Genomic DNA, 16,393 nt, shown 5'->3' on the forward strand with positions numbered 1-16,393 from the left:
CTGCAGTGTCTGAGGTGGTGCAGGGCATCAATGATAGGGGGCTGAGGAAGCTACCTCAGGAATCTCTTCCTTTTCTTTTTTCTTTTTTCCTTTGAGACGGAGTCTCACTCTTTCGCCCAGGCTGGAGTGCGGTGGCACGATCTTGGCTCACTGCAGCCTCTGCCTCCTGGGTTCAAGTGGTTCTCTCGCCTCAGCCTCCCGAGTAGCTGGGATTACAGGCATGAGCCACCACGCCAGCTAAATTTTTTTGTATTTTTAGTAGAGACAGAGTTTCACCATGTTGGCCAGGCTGGTCTTGAATTCCTGACCTCAGGTAATCCACCCACCTCGGCCTCCCAAAGTGCTGAGATTAAAGGTATGAGCCACTGCACCCGACCTCTTCCTCTTCTTATAAAGTCACCAGTCCAGTCGGGGTGGGGGTTAGGGGAAGGATAGCATTAGGAGAAATACCTAATATAGATATTGGGTTGATGGTGCAGCAAACCACCATGGCACGTGTGTACCTATGTAACAAACCTGCACATCCTGCACATGTATCCCAAAACTTAAAGTATAATAAATTAAAAAAAGATACAAAACTCTGAAATGACATAAAACAGGGCCAGTAAGTAAAATATGAGTGAGTGTAAGGTATTTTTTAAAAAATAAACTTAATATATTTCCAAAAAAAAAAAAAAATAAAGTCACCAGTCCCACTCCCATGATAACTCATCAATCCATTAACCTGTTAATCCATTAGTCTGTGAATGAGTTAGACTATTCATGTGAGGAGAGCCCTCGTGACCCAGTCATCTCTTATGGGATCCATCTCTCGATACTACCACATTGAGGATTAAATTTCAACATGAGTTTGGAGGAGACAAATATTCAAATCGTAGCAATGGGTTTCTAAAGGGTATTAGATCATACCCTTTTTGTCCAATCACTTTTCTGCACAGCTGTACATCCATCAATTTATGCGTATCTAATGAAGTCTCCATAAAAGGTCCATGAGGACATGGTGTAGAGAACTTCTGGATAGCTGAGCACTTGGAGGTTCCTGGGGGTTGGTGGTCCTGAGAGGGCAAGGAAGTGCCATGCCCCTTCCTTTATGCCGTGTGCTATGTATCTCTTTATCTGTATCCTTTGTAATAACCTTTATGATAAAATGATAAACATAACTGTTTCCCTGAGTTCTGTGAGCCACTCTTGCAAATTAATCAGACCCAGGGAGGGGACCATGGGAACCTTAGTTTGTAGCCAGTTGGTCAGAAGCACAGGTAAAACCAGCTGGGGCTTATGGTCAGCATTAGAAGCAGGGAGCAGGGTGGGGGAAGCAGCAGTCTCATGGGACTGAGTCCTCAATCTGTGTGATCTGACTCTATCTGCAAGGTAGTGTTGGAAGTGAACAGGGTTGGAAAATACCCAGCTGGTGTCCACTGCAGAATTGGTTGCATGTTTGGTATGTGGGGACCCCCCACTCCACATTTGGTCACAGAAATCTGTGTTGATTGTTGTGGTATGAGAGCAGGGAAAAATAGTTTGTTTTTTTCTCCATACTTCCTTCCTAAGATCCTGGCCATGTATTTATTTATTATTTATTTATTTGTTTATTTATTTATTTTCACCATCTTCTTAGCTTGTAGATTTAAAAATATAGTTTCCAGCTTTTCTTCAGCCAAGAGAATTTTTCTACATTATCCATTACTGATTACTTTTTAAAAATGTCTATTTCTGGCCAGGTGCAGTGGCTCATGCCTATAATCCCAGCACTTTGGTAGGCTGAGCCAGGTGGATCACATGAGGTCAGGAGTTCGAGACCAGCATGGCCAACATGGTGAAACCCTGCTTCTACTAAAAATACAAAACTTAGCCAAGCATGGTGGCATGTGCCTTTAGTCCCAGCTGCTCGGGAGGCTGAGGCAGGAGAATCACCTGAACCTGGGAGGTGGAGGTTACAGTGAGCCGAGATCACACCACTGCACTCTAGCCTGGGCAACAGAGTGAGACTCCATCTCAAAAAAAAAAAAAAAAAAAAAAAAAAAAGTCTATTTCTTACTTAATGTTACTGTTTTATTTACTAGTTACTGTGGGGGAGATTATTGTTTTATATCATTATAAATGGGCTAAATAAAATTTAAGTTAATTGATTCTTTGTCAACATGTTTCATTTCTGAAGAGCTAATGAATATTGGAGCATAATCCATTTATACATTTGAAAACTTCTATATTTATGTAATGAGGGGTTGTCCCCATTTAGATATATAAATTCTTATAACTTCTAAGAATGTTATTCTTAGCACCTTGTTGCCACATAAAACATAAAGTACAAGTCTTCTCTGATATTTGTCCAAATTGATAAGGTTTCTATGCTGTTATTTTCTGAAAGCTTTTTATTTATTTATTTATTTATTTATTTATTTATTTATTTATTTATTTATATTTTGAGATGAAGTCTTGCTCTGTTGCCCAGGCTGGAGTGACAGTGGCTTGATCTTGGCTCACTGCAACCCCTTCCTCCTGGGTTCAAGCAGTTCTCCTGCCTCAGCACCCCCCAGTAGCTGGGATTACAGGCATGCCATGCCTGGCTAATTTTTGTATTTTTGTAGAGGTGAGGTTTCATCATGTTGGCCAGGCTAGTCTCGAACTCCTGACCTCAGGTGATCTACTCGCCTCGGCCTCCCAAAGTGCTGGGATTACAGGTGTAAGCCGCCGCACCTGGCCTCTGAAAGATTTTAAATGGACCTTATAGAATATAGAGAAAGATGATATTGATTTGTTGATATATATTTGATTTGGTTTGTTACATTACGAGATTTTTAAAAAATTACCTTATAGAAGAAAAAAATTTAATTACATGGAGTAAATAATTTGGTGCTTAGTCACATTCTAGTGTGAATCATTTCTAAGATTATGGGTAATTAAAAAGTAATGTAGCATAAAGTTTTTTATGATTATGATTCACTGCTTTCTTTCCATTTTTCTCTTTCCTCCTTTTTATTCCTCTGGTCCTTCCTTCTTTTGTTTCCTCCTTGCTCTTGCCTTGTCCTCTTCCTCTTCCTACTTTTCCTTTTTTTTCATCTCCTCTTTTTCCTTCCCTTCCATCCTTCATTCCCTTTCTCTTTTCTTTCTTTTCCAGACGTACCTTTAAGAGAAGGGACTAATGAATTCCTTGGAGCTCCAAAAGGGACCACAAAAATTCTTCCAATATTACAGGTATTACTACATATTTAGAAGATTTAGGTGAAACATGAATTTTTATTTTCAAATATTAAATTTGTAAATGCATAATGGTTAATTGTAGAAATAATTTTGAATATTTAAAATTTGAGGATTATATGGTTTTATATATTGAGAACTATAGGGACATTTTTCTACCTTTTATGAAGAATATTGTAATGAAGCCCCATTATAATTTGCAATTTCCTCATATGCTAGCTTAAGAAACAAAATATTACTAGTATAGATAAAACTCACCTTCTCTGCTAACCTCTCTTGATCACCTTGCCTTTCCCCTACCTAGGAGTAACCCCTGTCCTCAATAATAATGTCTTCAAGATATTTATATAAAAGATATTTATATAATGCAAGATATAAATGACTTTTCTTGATTTTTAATAACATGCCACCACCCCTCACATTTATATCTGGGAGCCCTCTGAAATATAAGAACAAGTGCTAATTTTAAAAGTGTTATTTTATCTATTCTCTTCCATACTTGGTATAATAGATAAAGTCCTAAGAAATGGTACCAATCAAATACCATCATGAATGTACAGGAGGACTGTGGGTTCATTCTGAATTTACTTTCCAAATGCATGTTCCTTTTCTAATGCTAAGTTTCAGGGGATGCAAACTGCATACTTTATGCTGTCTTGTGTCTTCTGAAGAGAGCTAGATTTGAGAAATCTTAAATTGAGAACAGAGACTGATATGCGTAAGAGATATGAGGTGGCATAATAGCTGTCTGCCAGTGTTTTTCCCAGGGATCACTTACAGTGTCTGCCAAGTATGCAGCTTCCTATTTCTCACTCCAGACATGTGCAATCATAACTTCAGGTGTGAGATTCTTAAAAGTTCCTCTGGTAGATTTTTCTTTTTTTTTTGAGGCGGAGCCTTGCTCTGTTGCCCAGGCTGGAGTGCAGTGGTGCGATCTCAGCTCACTGCAACCGCTGCCTCCCGGGTTCAAGCGAGTCTCCTGCCTCAGCCTCCTGGGTAGCTGGGACTACAGGTGTGTGCCACCACACCTGGCTAATTTTTTTGTATTTTTAGTGGAGATGGGGTTTCACCATGTTAGCCAGGATGGTCTCGATCTCCTGACCTCGTGATCCGCCCACTTCAGCCTCCCAAAGTGCTGGGATTACAGGTGTGAGCCATCGCGCCCAGCCTCTCTGGTAGATTTTTAAGGACATTAGAGTTTGAGAATCACTGGCTTATGGGCTAGCACTTATTCTCTGAGGCAGAGTAGGGCAGATATAGAAATCCTACTCATAGGTACAGAGTGCTAGATTTTGCCTTGAGAGAGAAATTTTCTGGCAATTAAAACAACTATAAGAAATGGATTTCTTTTAAGGTGGCAATTTTCCCACAACAAAGAAACAAGAGACCATTTATGAACTATTGATATTATTATTTAAATAAGAAAAATGTACCCTCCCTGAAAGATGATTTATTACCATCTGCTGGGAAATCGTCAAAATAAATACAGAGAAGTCTGTGATGACAACAGTGTGAATTTTACCCCCTAAAGTTATGCAATACGCAGTCTGCTCAGCTGTACTGGGCATATGGTAGACATAGTTTATTTGGCATGGTCGAAGAGCGCAGCATTTGGTGTGGAAAACTGTGGTTGAGTTCGGACTCTGATATTGACTATTTGTGTGATTCTAAATGAATTATTTTGTCTTTTTGAGGATAAGTGTCCTCATCCGGAAAATTATAATAGTACCTATTCCACTGAGTTGTTATATAGTTTAAATGAGATATTTGTAATATGGAAACTAGTACCTGGCACATGATAGCTGCTGTTTTTCTGTTCTGTCTTATGTAAAGCACTGAATCTCAACTTAGATTTTTTAGACTCACTGAAAGGGGAATGGAGTTGGGGGGAAAAATGACAGTTTATTGTAAGGAGAATCCACAATTCATATGTTCACCCAGCAGAATCTGTAGGTGGGATAAATTATGTAACTTGCATATATACATGCTACTATTTAAAAAATGTATGAGACGCTATTGTGATTAAATGAAAGAAAACTTATTTTAAAGTTTTGCTGAACACAGAGCATTTCTTTCTTCAACAAATGAGTTATAAAATTATAACTAATTTGTATCTACCTTATACTGGGCTATGTCAACTAAAAGATTTTTAGTAAAACATTTGGCCCTATACCTGGAGCATGTTTTCGTTAAATGTTGACTGTGATGAGGATGATGAAGATCATAAAGATGAAGATGGTGGTGTTAGTGATGGTGATGATGATGATGATAGAATGTGAATGTGTGGGGTCTTCGAAATTTTTTGATGTTAAAAAGATACCCTGGCTGGGCACGGAGGTTCACACCTGTAATCCCAGCACTTTGGGAGGCCAAGGTGGGCAGATCACTTAATATCAGAAGTTTGACACCAGCCTGGCCAACATGGCAAAACCCCGTCTTTACTAAAAATACAAAAATTAGCCAGGCGTTGTGGTGCCTGCCTATAGTCCCAGCTACTTGGGAGGCTGAGGTGCAAGAATCGCTTGAACCTGGGAGACGGAGGTTGCAGTGAGCTGAGATCGCACCACTGCACTCCAGCACGGGCAATGAAGTGAGACTCTGTCTCTCTCTCTCTCTGTATATATATCCTTATATATATATATATATATAAGGATATCTTTAGAGACTTCTGTTTCTAGCAAAATGGCAAGATGACCTGAACATCCTCCCGGGAGAAAACACTTAGAGAGATTTTGGACAGATTTGAACAAATATCCTCAAGCATGTTGCAGAGCTCATGAGAAAGTAAGGTAAATCCCAGGGGCCAAAATAGAAAAGGGAACTGAAAACTAGCATGGTAAGTTTATGAGTGGATGCTGCAGTAGGTTGATGGGCATAGCTATTATACAAAGATGCTTAGATTTTTGACAACCATCCAGGGACAAGAGATGAGGCTTCAGCACATGAAAGATGGGAGTTAGAAAGGAGACTTGTACATAAAGTTAGAACCTACAAAAGATTATATCCTAGGAAAAGGTAGACTAGGAAAAAATCTCTGGCCTGGGCATGGTGGCTCACTCCTTTTATCCTAGCCCTTTGGGGAGGCCAAGGTGGGTGGATCGCTTGAGCCCAGAAGATTGAGACCAGCCGGGGCAATATGGTGAAACCATGACTCTAGAAAAAAAATATAAAAATTAGCTGGGTGTGATGGTATGTGCCTGTAGTCCCAGCTACTTGGGAGGCTGAGGTGGGAGGATCACCTGAGTCTGGGAAATCAAGGCTGCAGTGAGCCAAGATCGTGCCACTGCACTCTATTCTAGGCTGGAGTGAGACCCTGTTGCATAACAAAACAAGACAAGACAAAAAACCCTCCCCAAAACCAAAAAATCCTGCCTCTGCCTATGTATATAAGGAGATACCTCAACTTGGGTAGTGAGAAGAGGAGTGGATAGGAGAAAATTCTTCCTCCTAATGATTTATAATCTTGGGGCCTGCCCTCAAGTAGGTTTTTAATTTGAATTTACACTACTTGGGTTACTTAAGAACCTTCCTGAGCCTGCAATTCTTGAATGTGTGTGTGTGTGTGTGTGTGTGTGTGTGTGTGTGTGTGTGTATATAGTGTAAAATTGTTTATATTCTAGGAATGCCAGGATGATTTAACACCAGAAATATATAATGCAATACATTGCATTAGCTGATTAAAGGAAAACATGTGACTGCTTCACTTAGACAAAGAGATGCAAAAAAAGCATTTGATAATATTCAACAACCATCTTCTTTAAAAACAACCATCCTTAAAAAAATAACTCTTAGTAGTTAAGAATGTACAAGAACCTCTGTATCTAATAAAGGGTGTCATCCAAAGACCTTAAGTAAATGCTATATCTATCGTAAAAGATTAAAAGCAGCCCTTTAATAGTGGTGTAACCACATAAAGATATCTGTCATTCTTCTGTTCAGTATGTCCTGGAAGTCTTAGACAGATAAGTAAAAAAAGAAAGCAGAGAAAAGGTGTAAGAACTGTAAAGAAAGTATCAACTTTGGGCTGGGCATGGTGGCTCACGCCTGTAATCCCAGCACTTTTGGAGGCCAAGGTGGGTGGATCACCTGAGGTCAGGAGTTCGAGACAAGCCTGACCTACATGGAGAAGCCCTGTGTCTACTAAAAATACAAAATTAGCTGGGCATGGTGGTACATGCCTGTTATTCCAGCTACTTGGGAGGCTGAGGCAGGAGAATTGCTTGAACCTGGGAGGCGGAGGTTGCAGTGAGCTGAGATCATGCCATTGCACTCCAGTCTGGGCAACAAGAGTGTAACTACATCTCAAAAAAAAAAAAAAAAAAAAAAAAAAATAAAAAAGAAACTATCAACTTTGTGCTTATTCACAGACAAGTACAATATATTGCAGCATATTTAGTAATAGTAATCTTTTTTGTTGTTGTTTTTTGAAACAGGATCTCATTCTGTCACCCAGGCTGGAGTGCAGTGGCATGATCAGGGCTCACTGCAGCTTCCACCTCCCGGGTTGAAGTGATTTGCATGCCTCAGTCTCCCAAGTAGCTGGCACTACAGGTCCGCACCATCATGTCCGACTAATTTTTGTATTTTTTGGTAGGGACATGGTTTCACAGTGTTGACCAGGCTGGTCTTGAACCCCTGACTTCAGGTGATCCACCTGCCTTGGCCTCCCCAAGTGCTGGGGTTACAGGCGTGAGCCACTGTGCCTGGCCTTAGAAATAGTAATCTAAATGTCCATTGGCAGAAGAGTGGATAAATTGTGATATATTCCTCCAAGTAATACCATTTCATTGTAGCTGTGAGGATGAATGAACTGGAGTAGGCTTGTACTAGAGTAAACTTGGCATCATTGCAATTCCCTTCTATAATTACCTTCGCATTATAGGGGGGAAACCTGGAACTATATTTCCAGCGTCTCATTTATGTACAGTTTTAAATTAGTCTTCCAATGAGGGGTATTTGCATGAATTTGTAATGCAGAAGAGAAGAGATAGTTCTTAATCCACAGTATCAGATGGATGATATGAGTTTACCAGGCATGCTGAGCAAACTCTTGCAATTCACCTGCTTCAGTGTACTAGGTGCTTGAGGTTGTTGTCAGCTACCTCCTAGATTCTTAAGTTCACAGAGGCTTCTGAGCAAACTCTTGAGAATCGCATGAAGCAAAATTGTCACTGGCAGCTTTCTTGATCTTGGCTCTTCCATGCCTTGCAATGGTGATGAACACCTCTAATTCTGTGTATTAAGTCTTCTTTTGCTTGAAATATGTAGAGTAGTTTTGTGTTCATAACCAATCCCTGACTGACCCATTGAGTTACATATACCAGCAGGAATAAGTTTCAACAACATATGGTTGAGTTTTAAAAGAAGCCTACAGAATTTTATAAGAAAGAATTAAAAATATGCAAAGTGATATTGCATATGGTTAAGGATACATATACATGTAGTAAAAGTTTAAAAACATGCAAAAACAGTAAAACCAAATTCAAGGACAGTGGCTATCTCTAGGGCAGAGGAGTGGCACTGTGGACAGTTATATAGGGGATTTAAATTGCATGCATATATCTGTATGCTTTATTTTCTTAAAAAAATCTGGAAAAATATGGAAAATTTGAAAGTTCGGGCAAAACTGGTTGCTTTTTATATTCTCTATATTTGCCTGTCTGTGAGAATGATTACATTAAAAAGCATTTAGTTTTTGAAAATCATTATGTAGACTAATATAGACTGTTGGGTTGGTGGACTCTAAATTTCTAGTCTGAGATTCTGAAATTGTTTTAAAAAATTCTTTTCAAATTAGATATGTGAAAGTGACAAACTATGTGAACTCTGTTTTAAAAATTTACCTGTATTTGGTACAATCAGAATTTTGCAAACCATAAATGGAAGTTATATGTATTAATACATGTTTGTGAAAGGCTTAATTTGTATCTGGAAAAATGGTGAAATTTATTTATTATTTTCACCCATATTGATAGCACTCCACATTTAGTCACAGATAAATGCATTTACTTAGAAACATAAGATTGTTAATGTTAGATAGACTATTTAAATTTCTGTTATATGGTTTTGAATTATTGTCAAAAATTGGAAATGTTGCATTTGATTTTCCCTTAAGTTTTATTTTTCTTTTTTATTTATAAAATTATTTTAGAAAAATCCTGTGGAACAGTTACTTTTTGCTTATAAACTTCTTGACAAAGCAATCGGTGGAATAAATTTGAATTGCATGTTAACCTCTTTGCCAAATGGATCATCAGTAATTGACCACTGCTATGCCAAGGTAAGAATGGAAAAGTCTTAAATTAGATTGAAGTTTTACTTAACTGGGAAGAGGACTGGCCTTGAAAGTAGGTAATTAAAGCATGACTTGTGGTGGCTTACCGCTCATAGGCCAGAAATATATTTCCCTCTTCCCAGAAGTGATCTAGGAGAGTGAGGAGTCTTTGAATTTGTTAATGAAGAGGACACTGATGAATTCTAAGAGCATATTTATTAGTGTTTAAGCTAACTGCAAAGGGCTAAGAAGTGAGCAGGATGTAATGGTTAAAAATAAGATGATGATAACTTGAGTGATAATAGTATATAGCTATTTTTGTGTGTTTTGATAACCATATTTCTTTTTATTTCAACTCTGTTGGACCAAAGCGTACCCACCATGTAGATGGAGATACTTACAAACTTGCCTCAAATAGTTTCATGATGGATTTGCATCTTGAACTAATTCAAGCTCAGCATCGAATAGCTGTTGTGCTTCTGGACAAATTGCAAGGTAGTAGTCATTAAAGCAAGTAACTATTCTGAATCAATTTTAAGTCAGACTCCAGTACAGAATCAATTTAATTTGAAAACTGTGTTCTTGTTGACTGACATTTTCAGATAAATTTCATTTTTTTCTACTTTCCTAATTAATATCAATAAAAGCATGATTAAATCTTTCCTTATTGCTTTACACTTTGCATATTAAATCAGTTAGTTTTTAAGAAGATCTTAAAAAGTTTAATTAATTATGTTTGTTTGTGTTATAGTAAATTAAGTTTTGTTAATTCAACCAAGCAAATATTTATTGAGTACCTACTAAAATCCAGGCATTGTATTAGGCTAGGTACAAATAAGACAGTCTCTACTTTTGAGCTTCTAGATAAGTAAGCCAACTATATCAATTGAGATTGATACATTTTGTAATAGGGGTGGGCTCAAAGTATTATGGGCACACAGAAATATCTATATCGAATAAGAAAGGGATGAGTTCCTGGAAGGGGTGTGTAAAGCATTCAAATCATATTATATGTAGAGCTACACAGATTTATTCAAATCCTGGTTAATTTAAGAGTGGGCAATGTAGACACACTGCTGATTAGTGCAGGAAGATGAAAAAATATTTATACTGAATTCTAGCCAATGCAAGAAGATAAGAAAAATAAAGATATAAGCATTAGAAAAGAAGAAACAAAACTGTTATTTCCAGATTATGTGATTGTCTACCTAGAAAATGCAAAAGAAACTATCAGTATATACAAAAATAATAATATATAATATATAACATGTAATATATAATATGTAATTTCTATAGGACAGCAACAAGCAGTTAGCAAATATAATAAAAAGACAACTTTTTTTTTTATCAATAAAAACTGTAAGGTACCAAGGGATCCAATCTAACCAAAGAGCTACAAGTATGCAAAAAATTTTAAGACTTTACTGAAAAATGTTAAAGAACAATATAAATGAAGGTAGATTGTGTTTATTGATAAGAAGACGAAATAATCAGAAAGATTATTCTGATTTCAGTTTTCTTCAAATGGATCTATAGACTCAATGCAGTTTCAGTAAAAATTCCAGTAGGATTTGTTCTTGGTAGATCTTTACAATCTTTTTACAAAATGTAGGTAGAAGACATAAATAGCTAAGACATTCCTGAAGGAAAAAAAATCAGGTGAGTGTAGGGGATCTTGCTCTAATGTAATTCAAGGTTTATTTCAAAGTGATAGAATACCTCATATTCATTGGATAATTGGATATCCATATGGATAAAACCAAATTAACTGTGGTAAACTGTTTCCTCAACTTTTTGTTTAACAATTTTTGAGCCTTCAGAAAGTTGAAAGAATAGTGTAGTGACCATCCACATAACCTTCACCTAAATCCACCAGTCACGACATTTTGCCACATTTATTGTCTTTCTCTTTACATGCACATATAAATACATATATTTGTACATCTATGTATATACATCTATAGATGTATATACCTATGATATCAATATATTATGTGTGTGTAGAGATATATACATATACATGCACATATCCATACGCTGAGAAGTCGCAGACATTATGATATATTTTAGCCCTGAAAACTTTAGTATTTATCACCTAATGACGAGGGCATTCTCTTAAATAACCATAATACCATTATCACTCTGAAGAAAGCTAACACTGATACGATAATATTACTGATTATACAGTCAATTATTTTTCAGCATCCAATTGATCATTTGTTTACTTTTATGTAATGTGATTTTGGTGTCTTGTCTAAGAACTCCTTACCTAACCCCCGATCATGAAGATTTTCTTACATTTTCTTCTAAATGTTTTATAGTTTTATATTTTTAATTGGCATATAATAATTATACATATTTATGGGATACATGCAAAATTTAGCATGTGCATACAATGTACAAAACTCAACCCAGGGTAATTAGAATATTTATCATCTCAAACATTTATCAGTTATTTGTGTTGAGAACATCTCAAATCTTCTAGCTATTTTGAAATGTAAGATAAATTATTGTTAACTATAGCCACCCTATTGTCCTATTGAACACTAGAACTTTTTTCTTCCATTTAACAATATATTTGTACTCATTAAGCAATCTCTCATTATCCCCCCACCCCCAATCCCTTCCCAGCCTCTGGTAACCATCATTCGACTCTCTACCTCCATGAGATAAACTTTATTTTTTAGCTTTCACGTATGTCTGAGAACATGCTCTATTATGCATCCAATTTTCAGATTGCCATAATTGTTCCCAAATATCCTTTTTGGGGAAAATGGGTTTTATTTAAAATGATCTAGGAAGTAATCAAAAATCACTTATTACATTTGGTTGTCGTATTCTTCCTTAATCTAGAATAACTCCTCCAACTTCTTTTTTTTCTTTCATAACATTGATATTTTTGAAGACATGTTCCACAATGTGATCTTTCATAGTAGTTTCCTCATGACCATACAGGTGATGCTGTTTATACCCCATTGTATCACATTAGATTGCACACATTGGCCATTTGTTTTATCATTGGTGAGGCAAAGTGCTGTCGTTTTATTAAGCTGATGTCTGCCAGATCTCTGCATTATAAATGTCCCTCTCCCCTTTGTAGTGAAAAACTAATTGGTGCTGTTGGTGATGTAGGAATGAATATCCTGTTCCCCAACAGACTTTCACCCGATGATCTTACTCTCCATTGGTGAACCTTCCTGAATTAATTGTTACAGTGTTTGTACGTGATGATTTTCTAATTGAATTATTCCTTCTAGATTTATTTGGTAACATTCTTCTGTAAACAAGAGCTGTCCCCACTTTGCCTCTTTTAATTTTTTGAGTAACAGTATGGATCAGATTCCTTTTTTACTAATCTGTTAAAGTCACTTGCCATTATTGTTCTTTGTGATGCTTAAAGTCATAAATTTTGCCAGTGGGAGGGAGGCCCTTCATACTGGATCCTGTGTTCCTTTGATATGTCCCTGATACGGTTTGGCTGTGTCCCCACCTGAATCTCATCTTGAATTCCCACATGTTGTGGGAGGGACCTGGTTGGAGGTAATTGAATAATGGGGGCAAGTCTTTCCCGTGCTGTTCTCATGATACTGAATAAGTCTCACAAGATCTGATGGTTTTATAAAGAGGAGTTCCCCTCCACAAGTTCTCTCTCTGCCTGCTGCCATCCATGTAAGATGTGACTTGCTCCTCTTTGCCTTCTGCCATGATTGTGAGGCTTCACTAGCCACATGGAACTGTAAGTCCATTAAATCCTTTTTCCTGTATAAATTACCCAGTCTCAGGTATGTCTCTATCAGCAGCATGAAAACACACTAATATAGTCCCCATTATTCTTTGAGTTTTTTTTTGCTTTCTCTACAACAAAATATTCTAGACCTATCTTTTGCTTTCCCTACCCCCAGATCTGGAATAAGCTATTTTTCCAATGATATTTGGTACCTTTTGGTAGAAAATGGTATTTAGAAACCAAGATCTGTAAGCTAAGAGTGCTCATTGCTATTGGGATGTCAATGGCTCCTTTTAGTAGCTAGAGCTAAGAAATACACACACACACACACACACACACACACACACACACACATATATTTAAATCACAAGTTCTTTTTTTTTTTTTTTTTGAGATGGAGTCTCACTCTGTTGCCCAGGCTGGAGTACAGTGATGCAATCTTGGCTCTCTGCAACCTTGGCCTCCTGGGTTCAAGCAATTCTCCTGCCTTAGCTTCCCAAGTAGCTGGGTCTACAGGCATATGCCAACATGTCCGGCTAATTTTTGTACTTTTAGTGGAGATGGGGTTTCACCATGTTGGCCAGGCTGGTTTCGAACTCCTGACCTCAAGTGATCTGCCTGCCTAGGACTCCCAAAGTGCTGGGATTACAGTTGTGAGCCACTGCGCCTGACCACAAGTTCTTTTTGATATCTCCAATTCCAACACTAAAAGGTTTCTCCTCACCTTCTCCATTTTTGTATTTTCCTTCTCCCATATTGAGCATTCTGGTTCCTAACAACATCAATGTAATTACTCATTTGTTTTATCCTGGCAAATTAACAGAGTACTTTCAAAATTATTAAAGCAATACTGCTATTAAAAACCTACTAAGTAAATTAAGGATTTATTTGCAGTTCATTTGGTCTCTAAAAAATATCGTACATCAGAGAACTGTGTCCAAATTTACTTGAATTAATTCGATTTTTAGATTTTTTTTCAATTTGATATGGACTTGTGACTGCTTTTTATGTATTTGCATTCTGTGGCGTTTTTTATTTTTATTTTTTATTTTATTTTATTTTTTTGAGATAGTCTCACTCTGTCACCCAGGCTGGAGTGCAGTGATGTGATTTCAGCTCACTGTGACCTCTGCCTCCAAGGTTCAAGTGATTCTCCTGCTTCAGCCTCTCAAGTAGCTGGGACTACAGGCGTGTGCCACCACACCTGGCTAATTTTTGTATTTTTTTTTAAGTAGAGATGGGGTTTTGCCATGTTGGCCAGGCTGGTCTCGGAACTCCTGACCTCAAATGATCTGTCTGCCTTGGCTTCCCAAAGTGCTGGGATTACAGGTGTGAGCCACTATGCCCTGCCTGCATTCTGTTTATATAAAATTTTCTTTTTTCCCCATACTTTTATTTTTTTATACTCTTCATCTTTTTACATTTTATTTTAACATTAACATAGTTTCAAAAACTACTTCTCCTATGACCTGCTGGGTGTAGAGGGAAGTAAGTAATAATTAAAATATCTCTGTGTCATCATGTATAAGTTAAGTTTTTTCTAATACATAAATGAATTACTTAGCATAATAACCTTGAACATGTTTTGGGCTGAAAATACTTGGTTCAGAAATATGTTTCAGAATGTAAATAGAATTTTTCTGTCGGTTTTAAGAAACTAGCCCATGATTCTCACGTAGTAACTGTATTATTTCCTTTAGTGGAGGATTAGATTTTTTTTTTTTTTTAAACTCATGGAGTTACTAAATACCTCTTCCTCTAATTGTCATCCATAATTCTTTGAAGACCAAATGAGTTTTGATCATAGACCACTTAAAGATATTGATGCAAGACTTAAGTTCAAATGTAAATGGAATTAGTTATTATTTCCTTGCAATATCTCTGGGTTTCCTTGATTTTGTTTTTTGTTTTGGCTTTATTGAATTGCCATCCTAGCACAGCTGATCACTTTGTTCCCCTACCTTGTTTTTCTTTAGTATGCTGTTGCCAGACTAATGTTCCCTACATTAGCATTCTTATTCAATAATGGTTGCCTGTTGATGACCATGACATAAATATGATGCATCTGTATCTGGCATTCAGAATTTTTTTGCAGTCTCATCCTTCTTATCTCCAACAATTATAATCAGGAAAGCTTAATTAGCATTTATAATATCGTTGGTATTGAGAGAATGATGCACTATTTTCTGCTCTGCATTGCTATCTCCATGCAGATGTTTCCTTACCCTTTGCCACTGCAGACGTGTTCTATTCTTTAATGGTGTCTGTTAACATCTTTTCATGAATCAATTACCATAACATGGTGGCTCATGTGCATTAGCACAAATAATTAAAACTCAGTAAAAGGGGTTTACTGTAAGGTTACTGTAGCTACGCTCACATACCTCCAAGGACCAAAAGATTACCAGGTCTCTTAAGGACCAGACCTGAAAAATCAAGAATCAGTGCTACAGTTTCCATCTCCCTGGGCTAGTATAGCTGTATCCTTTTTTCCCCTCATCCACATTCCTGTCTTTACGGAACCACCATGATGGTCAGTCCCAATTGTATACCAGTATGAACAACTGGCAAGTTCATGTTTTACTTCAAAATCTTGAGAGAGGCTCTGATTTCTTCAGTCACAGCTGGGAGAGAGTGGAGGTCTTCGTGTGGTACCCAGAGCTCTTGAAGGGACCTTGGATGAAACCAGTTTTTCTAGAAGGGGCGTTGAGGACAGAGTTTTGACAGCTTATTGGTATTGGTATCAGGACTTGCCATCTGTACTTTGTGAAAAGGTAAAGTCAACAGAAGTAGGTTGGATTCTATCAAGCCTTAGGATGATTTTATTCAAGATGAGATAGAAAATCAAATATTTTTATAATTTGGAATTTCTTCTGCCTTGAGGTATACTGTGGCAAATAAAAGAGGATTTGATAAAACTGCATTGTAGTAGATTTATATGAATTTTTATCTATTAATGAAAAAAAGATGACATGATAGAGGAAGCAGTAGCTTTATGAATAGTTGTTCCTTAGTATTTAAAAAATATTTCCTGTCCTGGATACATACTTAATTGTTATGACAGTCATCTTCTTCAGTTTTGCAGACTCCAACTGTTAGCAAAGATATTTCTACCAAGAGTCCGGAAAAGTTTAAACAATCTGGAAGCACTGATTGTTTTACAGGTAATTAAAATTGGGATAACTGGTATTTCT

The 16,393-nt window shown here is 37.1% G+C and overlaps 1 protein-coding gene across 2 annotated transcripts in view; it reads left to right on the forward strand.

Annotated features, from left to right (window-relative positions):
- CFAP54 (cilia and flagella associated protein 54) overlaps nucleotides 1–16,393 on the forward strand; it is a 380,731-nt gene that overhangs the window by 54,825 nt on the left and 309,513 nt on the right. For both annotated transcript variants that reach the window (XM_030939210.1, XM_030939211.1), the window contains exons 15-18: nucleotides 3,119–3,195; nucleotides 9,350–9,478; nucleotides 9,844–9,967; nucleotides 16,277–16,363. In XM_030939210.1, coding sequence (XP_030795070.1) covers nucleotides 3,119–3,195; nucleotides 9,350–9,478; nucleotides 9,844–9,967; nucleotides 16,277–16,363 — 417 coding nt within the window. The remainder of the gene's footprint in view (nucleotides 1–3,118; nucleotides 3,196–9,349; nucleotides 9,479–9,843; nucleotides 9,968–16,276; nucleotides 16,364–16,393) is intronic.

This window comes from Rhinopithecus roxellana, chromosome 10 (genome assembly GCF_007565055.1).
Source record: "Rhinopithecus roxellana isolate Shanxi Qingling chromosome 10, ASM756505v1, whole genome shotgun sequence".
Taxonomy (NCBI): domain Eukaryota; kingdom Metazoa; phylum Chordata; class Mammalia; order Primates; family Cercopithecidae; genus Rhinopithecus; species Rhinopithecus roxellana.